Source organism: Acipenser ruthenus, chromosome 48 (genome assembly GCF_902713425.1).
Source record: "Acipenser ruthenus chromosome 48, fAciRut3.2 maternal haplotype, whole genome shotgun sequence".
Classification (NCBI taxonomy): domain Eukaryota; kingdom Metazoa; phylum Chordata; class Actinopteri; order Acipenseriformes; family Acipenseridae; genus Acipenser; species Acipenser ruthenus.
The window spans coordinates 1,036,607-1,048,022 of record NC_081236.1 but is presented as its reverse complement, the minus strand read 5'-3'; the positions used below and the strand labels follow the sequence as shown (position 1 = coordinate 1,048,022).

At 44.1% G+C, this 11,416-nt stretch overlaps 1 protein-coding gene across 1 annotated transcript; it reads left to right on the top strand.

Moving 5' to 3' along the window:
* Positions 1 to 1,067: 1,067 nt before the first annotated feature.
* Positions 1,068 to 9,632, top strand: LOC117404433 (receptor-type tyrosine-protein phosphatase eta-like). Its single transcript, XM_059014522.1, has 8 exons — positions 1,068 to 1,422; positions 2,506 to 2,754; positions 4,198 to 4,455; positions 5,769 to 6,035; positions 6,926 to 7,180; positions 7,919 to 8,200; positions 8,966 to 9,063; positions 9,496 to 9,632. Exons 1-8 carry the CDS (start codon positions 1,092 to 1,094, stop codon positions 9,565 to 9,567), a joined length of 1,812 nt encoding a protein of 603 aa, XP_058870505.1. The 5' UTR covers positions 1,068 to 1,091; the 3' UTR covers positions 9,568 to 9,632.
* Positions 9,633 to 11,416: the final 1,784 nt, after the last annotated feature.

Here is an 11,416-nt window from a genome sequence, read left to right as displayed (position 1 = left end):
TTGCATCACCTAGAATTTTAGGATTGAGACAGAATAAAAATAAATAAAACCACTCTATGAACATAATTTAGATCTTTTATTTAACATCATGCAATCAAAGAAACTACAAAATGATCTTGCAAAAAAAGTCTACCGGAAGCCATAACAGTAGTACAGTAGTATTTCATGTTAGATTTCGAAATGTCACAATTTTCAAGTCTGTTTTTCGTGAAGTATCTGGAAAACTACAAAGCGGTCTGTAATTCAATATGTTAAGGTAACATTATTCAGCAGGTTTCAGTCGACTTTATGAAGCAAAATTGGTTCTATGGATGATGCAAAACATTTGGCCACAGCTGTAGTTCTGGAGAAACATGTGTTCTTCATGTTTTGAAATATTCTCAAACATGTAACATTGACATATCGTTTAATGCATAATTTGTAGTAATAAAAAAAAATCTCTCTCTAATAAAATAAACCCAGAGGTACCTTATAAAGAAAGAAGGATCTGTACAGTATCTGCCACTTTGGATCAGGTTAATTTGGCTTTTGCTGGCAATACACTAGCTGTGCACTAGATGGCGCTGTTGCTCACTAATATAAAAGCTGGCTGATCTAGCCTGTGATACACACGTCTATGGCAGCCAGCTAGTACTGAAGAGCAGCTCTTGAATTTAACACACAAATATGAACCACTCAGAATTAGAGAAAGGGTCTTGATACCAGGAGGTTCAAATCTCAGCCACTGACTCCCTGTGTGTGTGTGTGTGTGACCCTGAGCAAGTCACTGAACCTCCTTGTGCTCCATCCTTCGGGTGAGACGTCAAACAAACAAGCTCCTATTGGAAGTGACTCTGCAGCAGCAGCAGCAGCAGTTGTTGATGATGCAGAGTTCACCCCCCCTAGTCTCTGTAAGTCGCTTTGGATAAAAGCGTCTGCTAAATGACTAATAATAATAATAATAATAATAATAATAATAATAATAATAATAATAATAATACTGTAAGAGCCGCTTTCAACACAGCAGGGTGGGGCTCTGTTCCAGTCGAGCACACTGTGGTCTTTCTCTCTTCCCTCCAGCTCTCTCTCTGGGCCCGGTCGGGTCGGAGAGGATGTATTTCTTCCAGTCCAATGCGACGGAGTGGGCTGTGGCTCGGAACCACTGCCGTTCCTGCTTCAGGGAGCTGGCGAGTGTCACTCCGGACAACGCCGCCCTGCTGGTGGGAGGCCTGACCAACGACACCTGGACCGGGCTGCGCAAGCAGCTCGACGGGCCCATGGACTGGTCCCAGTGGTCCAACGGCGATCCGCTCACTTTCCAGAACTGGTACCCAGCCCGGCCCGACAGCAACAACTCGGACGACTCCTGCGTGAAGTTCCTGAGCTTCGGACCCTGGTTCGACCAGCCCTGCGAAACTGAGCTTCCATACATCTGTTACGAAGGTATTAATATTATTATTATTATTATTATTATTATTATTATTATTATTTATTTCTCTGTGCTTTACAATGCTTCTCTATGCTTTACCACACCTCTCTGTGCTTTACAATGCTTCCCTATGCTTTACCAGACCTCTCTGTGCTTTACAATGCTTCCCTCTGCTTTCCCAGACCTCTCTGTGCTTTACAATGCTTCCCTCTGCTTTCCCAGACCTCTCTGTGCTTTACAATGCTTCCCTATGCTTTACCAGACCTCTCTGTGCTTTACAATGCTTCCCTCTGCTTTCCCAGACCTCTCTGTGCTTTACAATGCTTCCCTATGCTTTACCAGACCTCTCTGTGCTTTACAATGCTTCCCTATGCTTTACCACACCTCTCTGTGCTTTACAATGCTTCCCTATGCTTTACCACACCTCTCTGTGTTTTACAATGCTTCCCTATGCTTTACCAGACCACTGTGCTTTACAATGCTTCCCTATGCTTTACCATACCTCTCTGTGTTTTACAATGCTTCCCTATGCTTTACCACACCTCTCTGTGCTTTACAATGCTTCCCTATGCTTTACCACACCTCTCTGTGCTTTACAATTCTTCCCTATGCTTTACCAGACCTCTCTGTGCTTTACAATGCTTCCCTATGCTTTACCAGACCTCTCTGTGCTTTACAATGCTTCCCTATGCTTTACCAGACCTCTCTGTGCTTTACAATGCTTCCCTCTGCTTTCCCAGACCTCTCTGTGCTTTACAATGCTTCCCTATGCTTTACCAGACCACTGTGCTTTACAATGCTTCCCTGTGCTTTACCACACCTCTCTGTGCTTTACAATGCTTCCCTATGCTTTACCAGACCACTGTGCTTTACAATGCTTCCCTATGCTTTACCATACCTCTCTGTGTTTTACAATGCTTCCCTATGCTTTACCAGACCTCTCTGTGCTTTACAATGCTTCCCTATGCTTTACCAGACCTCTCTGTGCTTTACCACGCTGTCACTGTGCTTTGTTACACTTTGCTGTGCTTTTACTATGGGTAAGTTTCCCAGGGGATTTTGTCTTGATCGGTTCCTCTCTTCCCATCCTGTTCCAGATCGTTTCTATGGTAACCTGACTGTTTCCAACGTCTCGTTAACCAACGTGTCCCTGAGCTGGACCCCCGGCCCGGGTAATGTAAGTCAGTACCGAGTGGAGGTGTCGGGGAACACCAGTCAGGTTCTGAACTCCACCGGGTTGACCGCGCTGGTGGACTCCCTGACCCCCGGCAGCCTCTACCGATTCCAGGTCTTTCCCGTCAAATGCGACAGAGATCTGAACCCAGAGAACGCCACCGTCTACACAAGTAGGTCGATTTTTTTGGTTTTCCCGAAAAGTGAATTTCAGGGGTTCAAAGTTTAGGTCTGAGTGACTCACCCAGCGCCCCATTCGGCCCATCTTGCTCGTTTGGTTGTTAGCAGCTTATTGATCCCAGAATCTCATCAAGCAGCTTCTTGAAGGATCCCAGGGTGTCCGATATAAAAAGTTAAGGTTTGATATTATCGCACAAGTAGCGGTCAGCAAAATAGGTTTGAGATAACAAGCATATCTAAAGGAATGTGAGATAGCTGAAGGATAAACCACTGTGGTATATCTAAGGAAATAAATCACAGCAACCGTCCGCTGTGAGATTGAAGGGCTGTAAGATGCTTTTGTAAGCTGGGAAAAGGGATTTTAGGTGATGATGTCACTCAGTGAGAGGGCATGTAGAAGCGTCTTGGGAATTGGTAGGAGATCCATCACTCCCAGTGTCCTCTCTCCTGCCTCTGCTCTCCCACAGAAAAAGGTCCTTGATCCCTATCTGTCTCTGTACCAGATCCCTGATGCATTTACAGCCTGTGTAACCGCATACAATACACTGCTTGTGCGTCTGTCTGTATACTGGGGTCCTGTAACCCACTCTGTTGGGCTTCAACAACACTGTTTACATGCAACTGATTGCCAGTTAGTAAATTGAGGTGATTGAATTTACAACAAAACACAAAACCCAACAGTTCCTCCTAGTTTAAGCACAGCAAAGTGTGATGAAGCACAGTGAAAGCATTGCATAGGTTAGCATTGTAAAGCACAGAGAGGTGTGGTAAAGCATAGGTTAGCATTGTAAAGCACAGAGAGGTATGGTAAAGCATAGGGAAGCATTGTAAAGCACAGAGAGGTATGGTAAAGCATAGGGAAGCATTGTAAAGCACAGAGAGGTCTGGTAAAGCATAGGGAAGCATTGTAAAGCACAGATAGGTCTGGTAAAGCATAGGGAAGCATTGTAAAGCACAGAGAGGTATGGTAAAGCATAGGGAAGCATTGTAAAGCACAGAGAGGTCTGGTAAAGCATAGGGAAGCATTGTAAAGCACAGAGAGGTCTGGTAAAGCATAGGCAAGCATTGTAAAGCACAGAGAGGTCTGGTAAAGCATAGGGAAGCATTGTAAAGCACAGAGAGGTCTGGTAAAGCACAGGGAAGCATTGTAAAGCACAGAGAGGTGTGGTAAAGCATATTTAAAAACATGGCAAACCAGGGTAAGCTCTGGTAAATGCATAGGAAAACTACAAAATGACTCTGATATCAGTTAATATGTCCAGCTGACCCTGCCTTTTACAGTACTTGCCTATGCTTTACCATACTGTCACACTTTGCTACGCTGTTACTATACAAACCTATTATTAAGGTGCCCTGACTCTGCCCCCCTGCCTCAGATCGTGGGGTAGCTACTGATACCTGAACAGGAAGTGACGGTTGTCCACTTCCTCTCACAGAGCCGGAAAGGGTGACCGATCTGAACGTCACGTCCGTCACCACGAAAACCGCGACCCTGCGCTGGAGACGGCCAACGGGGAACGTGGACAGCTTCCTCGTGGAGGTGGAGGGGTTTCCTACCCTGAACGTCACGGCTCCGGGGGAGGCTGCCTCTGTGGACAGGCTCAGCCCAGGAAAGCAGTTCACTTTCAGGGTGACGACGCTGGTGCTGGACCGCTCGATCAGTGGAGACCCAGTGTCCGTGTCTGCGTTCACCAGTAAGTCTCTCTCGAAGCTTGTGGGTCCCAGCGGTTTAAAGAAAGGGGGCTCGATACCAGGAGTTTCAAATCCCGGCTGAGCCTCCGACTCCCTGTGTGTGAGCAAGTCACTGAACCTCCTTGTGCTCCGTCCTTCGGATGAGACGCAAAACAAACAAGCTCCTATTGGAAGTGACTCTGCAGCAGCAGCAGCAGTTGTTGATGATGCATAGTTCACCCCCCTAGTCTCTGTAAGTCGCTTTTTGATAAGTCTGCTAAATGACTAATTCATGAAGTTGAATTTAATGTCAGATAGCGTGTGATAGACAAGACTTCCTGTTTGCAAGGCGATTTACAGTAAACCCTGCTTTCTAACCATGAAATTGACCGCTGACCCTATATGGCTGTGATATTGTGGTCAAGTGAAGATTCTGTCTTACAGAGTCTCTTATTAATGTTTGGTACAAAGCTGTATCATTAGATTTTTCTATCGTTCCCTTATCAGTGTTGTCCTTTAAAGGGTAACTCTTCTCTTTCAGAGTCAAAATTGTTTGAGATCATATCCATGACACAGACCGCACACCTTGACACAGGGTCTGTGTAATTAGTACACAGCTGTGTTTTATGATTCTCTCAATAGAGTTCCATTGCGGATGGTACGCAGTATTACAGCTCTGGCCAAAAGTTTTGCATCGCCTAGAATTTTAGGATTGTGACATTATTCAAAATAATCTGAACTTGATTTATCTTTTATTTCACATCATATAATCTAAGAAACTACAAAAATGATCTCGCAACTGGATGCCCTGACAGTATACAGTAGTACATCCTGTTCGATTTTGAAATGTCACATTTTTGTTAAGCATATGGGAAAACTACAAAGTGACTCAGTGTGTTAACGTAACATGATTCAGCAGGTTTCGTTCGACTTTAGGAAGCAAAATTAGTTCATTCTATATAGTGTGGGCAGCAGTGTGGAGTAGTGGTGAGGGCTCTGGACTCTTGACCGGAGGGTCGTGGGTTCAATCCCAGGTGGGGGGGACACTGCTGTTGTACCCTTGAGCAAGGTACTTTACCTAGATTGCTCCAGTAAAAACCCAACTGTATAAATGGGTAACTGTATGTGAAAATGATATCTTGTACCAATTGTAAGTGGCCCTGGATAAGGGCGTCTGCTAAGAAATAAATAATAATATATACTGGGGGATGCTAAACTTTTGGCCACAGCTGCACAGTACTCCAGCAGGTGAGATTAATCATTTTCTCAGACCCATTGCATTCTGACATTCCTGGTGAGCTGATGTCCCGGGGGATGCGTTGTTTTTGTTCTGCAGAGCCGGATCTCGTCTCCAGGCTGCAGGTGTCAGAGGTCACCGCGACGATGCTGAACCTGAGCTGGGCACGGCCGGAAGGTGGGCACGACGGCTACAGAGTGGACTGGACTGGCAACTGGGCTTTCCTCAACCACACCCAGACCGTCTTCACAGAATCAGCCAGACTGGAGAACCTCGAACCCGGGACCAACTACTCGATCTGGGTCACGGCGCTGGTGGCAAACCAGTCCGTGGAGGGCGACCCGGTCTTCATCACCAGCTACACAAGTAAGGAACTGGTTTGGACAGAACCACTGGTATAGATCAAATCGAAATGTGCGTGGCAAGCCATCTCAAGACAAAGGGGCTTCTGAGGGGCGCATCCAAGTGGAGTGCAGGATGCGCCCTGTAGCCTGGAGATCGCGGGTTCGAATCCAGGTTATGTCGTTGGCCGAGGGCCACCCGGGTAGGGAGGGCTTAGGATAATCCTAAATCGGCTGGGGTGGTGGCAGGGGTGAGCGGGGGTTGAAATAAAAATAATTTTAAATTGGAGAGACAATCAAAAATTATTGGTGATTTCCAAATTTAAAAACAAACAAATAAATAAATAAATAAAAAACAGTAAAACAAGAGATTGAAACAAAACAAATGATCTCAGGTGAAAGAGACTGTAACCAATTAGATGATTTTGTTCATATTATTGACCTTCTGCTGGAGAATGTGCAGTTGTGAAAGAAACACGTGTTATTAGTGGCGCATGCAGCCACCGCGTTTCTGAATCGATTATCGCGTCCGCGTTTGTGGACAGCAAACGGTGCCCCAGCCAAACCAACAACCTGAGGATTGAACTAAGAGTTGACATAATAGCAAAAACTACAAAGCCCACAATGCACCTGACCGGACTTCCTGCCAAATGAATTCTGTATAGAGACAGTACGCTTTGAGTGGCCGTCCTAATGTTTGATACCCAGCTGCGTTCTTTAATTACCTTACATAAATTCCATTACCGGCTTTGTCTAAACGAACCTGCAATCAATCGCACACTCTTGCGAAAGCGTTTGCCCAAACTTTTCTTTCATTGATTTCTGTTCCAATTTAATAAGTGACGAATCTGATTATAAAATGCGGGTTCGGGCTCAGCCCAGACTGATTCTTTCCTTGTTTTGTCTCCCCCGCAGGACCTGATGTCATCACGGAACTCGCCGTTACCGAGACAACCAGAACTAACATCGCGGTCCAGTGGAAGCCTCCAGCCAATGGAAGCTGGCATTCGTTCAGGGTTCAGGTTCCGGAATCACCAGCCCTCGAGACTGTAGATCTGACAGCCAACCTGACTGGACTGAAGTCAGGGAAAGAATACACAGTCACGGTTATTACCCTAGCAGCCGACAAAACCAAGCTCTCCGACCCTGTCAACGTAACCACCTACACAAGTAAGGCGTATTTCGGACCACTGCCTTTCCATCTCCCCCGTTCAGCCATATCTCAATCACCACTGAGAAACGCCTTACTAGCAAAAATGGATTCAATGCAGTTTAATTTTTTTTCTGTGTGTGTGTGTGTGTGTGTGAGAGAGAGGGTGTGTGGGGTGATTCGTTGATTCAGGAGCCCGGGATTTGTTATATACAATGTATTTATTATATTATCATCAGTGGTATTGTCCCTGAGGACCTGGACGTGTCCGTGATCAAAAATATACAAAATGGAAAACAAGACAGCAGCTCTGCGAAGGTACGGGTCGCAATTTCACTTTGACGGCTCGCGCCGGGGTCACGCTGGGGTCACGCTGGGGTCAACCGGCCGTGGATTATGGGAAATATCAACTGGACGAGCCTGTTAAAAAATTGCTTTTATTTTTTCAGTTATTATGAATCTAGAATTTATGGTTAAGTACTATAATTAAATCTCAGCCCCTATGAGGGGGAAAAAAAGTTGACTTTGACCAAATAATGACTCATTATTCTTGGAATTATTTAGTAAAACTGGGAAATCAAATATTAATTATTATTTTTACCCATTTGAATATATATATATATATATATATATATATATATATATATATATATATATATATAATAAACGCACCCAGACCATATATATATAATTATATTGAATCAGGTTTACTCATTCTTTGTCTGTCTGTTTGTTTGTTTTATTCCCTCGTTCTCAAGAACTAAACGAACCCAAAAACCTGCATAACACCTCTTTTAACACGACTGACATCCACCTGAGCTGGGACGTCCCAGAGAACATGGAAGGGGTGCAGAGCAGCTACCTGATCAACTACACCACGCGATTCTGGAAGCTCAGCCACTCTGTGGTCGCCCGCACCAACGCCACCATCCTCACTGACGTGAGATCCGGAGTGGAGTACAGCGTCACAGTGCAGACGCTGCTGCAAATGGGACAGAGCAACGTGACCAGCCAGCCCATCACAATCAAGTGCAGCACCAGTAAGAAACCCAACATCGCAAGGAATTATTATTTTATTTAGCAGACGAGATACAAGATATCATTTTTACATACAATTACCCATTTATACAGTTGGGTTTTTTACTGGAGCAATCTAGGTAAAGTACCTTGCTCAAGGGTACAGCAGCAGTGCCCCCCCCCACCTAGGATTGAACCCACGACCCTCCGGTCAAGAGTCCAGAGCCTTAACCACTACTCCACACTGGTATCAGCGGAGTATAGCGCCAGATTTAAAATGGAAGTGCATGTTTGCCAAGACATGTGTGTCTTTCGAAACTGCACATTTGAGACCTGTGTAGCCAAGTATAGAACAGTGAAGATTAAAGGCAGTATTTAAAAAGGTCCACAGCTCTGGCCAAAAGTTTTGCATCAGCCTCTATATAGAATGAACTAATTCTGCTTCATAAAGTCGAATGAAACCTGCTGGATGATGTTACGTTAACATATTGAATCACTTTGTAGTTTTCCCATATACTTAACAAAAATGATCGTTCGTGGTGTGCGGTTTTTATTTGGCCTGTCTGTGATTTACTGGGGCATCCTCCAGCACTGAATTAAAACCTGCATCCCACGAGCGATCGTTCAGTCTGTAGCTGTGGCCAGAAGTTTAGCGTCGCCGAGAATTTTTCATAATTTAGTCATTTTAGTAACATCATTTAGATCTTTTATGTAACGTCATGTAATCAAAGAAGAAACTACAAAAATGATCTGTGTTTACCAGCCCCTGCGTTGTTGTTGTTTCACAGGGGGGGTGGACAGGGTGCTCACTCTGGGGATGCAGTGCCAGTCGAAGGACCCTCTGCAGTGTGACACAGAGCAGACCAGAGAGCAGGCCATGAAGGAGGTGAGAGAGCTGCAGGGAACCCGCCCCTCTGTATCTCTGAGAGTGTGTGTGTGCGTGAGCGTGCGTGTGTGTATCTGAGTGTGTGTCCGTGTGTGTGTATCAGAGTGTGTGTGTGTGCGCCTGTGTCGTTGTGTGTGTGCCTGTCAGTGTGTGTGTATCAGTGTGTGTGTGTGCCTGTGTCCGTGTGTGTGTGTGCTTGTGCGTGTGTGTGTGTGCCTGTCAGTGTGTGTGTTTCTATAGGTCTGTCTGTGTGTCTTAATTGTTTTTCTTCTGTCTTGTTTGCTTTTGTTCATCCATTCTTTGTTTCAATCTGGGAGTGAGCTGAGCCTAAAAATAATTGGATATGTCAAATTAATTGTCGACTACTAAATTTTAAAAAATGTGAGAACGCTGCATCTCGGTTTGTTTATGGGCCTCTCTGCTCCCTCGTAGCTGAAGAAGCTTCTGAATGACAAGCTGGACGGAGTGACGTGGACGCTGAGATGGAGGGATTCGTCGGACTGAAAGAGAAAGACCAGCGAGCCATTTTCTTTCCTTTTTTTTTGTAACCTTTCCCCCATTCCTCTGTTTATAACGCAGCTACTTATATCTGCCGTTAAGTCTGTTGAAGTGGTCTTCAGATTTAGCTGCCTGCTTTATATGATGTAGGCTGGATCTGCCATCTTTATATCAGCAAGCGCCATCTAGTGCCCAGCGAGTGCACTGCAAGCAAAACAAAACCCATACGCACAAGATTATGAAACGTCTGCAGTAAATTGCATATATACAGTATGCAGTGTGGAGTGGTGGTTAGGGCTCTGGACTCTTGACCGGAGTGTCGTGGGTTCAATCCCAGGTGGGGGGGGGGGACACTGCTGCTGTACCCTTGAGCAAGGTACTTTACCTAGATTGCTCCAGTAAAAAACCCAACTGTATAAATGGGGAATTGTATGTAAAAATAATGTGGTATCTTGTAACAATTGTAAGTCGCCCTGGATAAGGGTGTCTGCTAAGAAATAAATAATAATAATTTAGAAAAAATGGCATAATACCACAGCAGTGACGTCAAAAAGTGATAATTCCTCTAGAGGAAAATATTCTTGAACTTTGACCCATTCGACTCCTCAAGATCATCGCTTTCAATTCAAAACACAACATGTCTCGTTTTCAATCACTCGACAACACAGAAATGTTCATTAATGATCAACAACACCACAAAAATGATGTAATGCGGGTACATTCGTATCTCAGAGAAACCGGAGAGGAAGGGGAAATTAAAACAAGGTAAAACTGATCATCCAAATAAAGCTGAAGCACAAACGGATAACGACACAGAACGTCCGTACAGCACTGAAACACGACATTTAAAAATAATAGAAACTGTCCTGCTGAACCTCGTCTTCTTTAATATCAGCATCACAAGGGTATCCGTGGATTATAAAAAATAACAGACGTGCCTCTTCAGTGAGTCACAGGAAAACAATTCCATCTCGGGGTTCTGGGACAGTTTGGAAACTCCGCCTTCGCTCTCGTAGTTTATGACGTCACAGAAACCCTCCATGGAATTATTTTCCTGTAACTCACTGAAGAGGCCCATCTATTATATTTATGAATATTTATATATATATACAGTAGTTGATTTTAAGGAGGTAACAATTTAGTGAGTTTGTTACAATAATAACATAATTGTTTGTTAACTTTTTATTTATTTATTTTTATAGATATTTACGATCTTACAAAAAAATGCTTTGTTGGGTTGAAAATTTATTAGCGTGTTCTGACAAGGGTCTGGAAATTAAAACAATTTAAAAATCACTGCTGTCTCAAACAAGTTTTCTATTTTTTTAAAATGTATTTACAGCACTTTTTAAAAGGCAGTGTGGTCATTAAAGGACTGGCTGTGAAGGGGTTAACATGTCTGTGTGTTTGATATGGTGTGTGATATTTTTAAAAACGTAAATTACACACACTGCTGTGCAAAAGTCTTAGACATGTTGCATTTCTCTACTCTCATGCATTATGAGGATCAGCGATTTCCTCAAAGCCTCCACAAGTGTTTTCACTATTCTAACAACCTTGACTCGCATAGAGAAGGAAACACATTGAATGAAATATCTCCCATCACTCGATTTTCAAGGTGTGGTATCCGAAGCATAATCCACAAGCACAGAGAAACATCATCTGTAATTAACAAACCCAGGACTGGAAGACCCAAAAAAGCTGTCTAACAAGGATGAGCAATACTTGAAGATAATATCCTTCAGGAATAGAAAGAAGTCAAGCGTTGAATTGACAACAGGACTGGCAGAAGGCACAGGTGTCTTTGTCCATCCATTAACAGTCCAAAGCACCTTTGACCATTGCTCCACAGTCC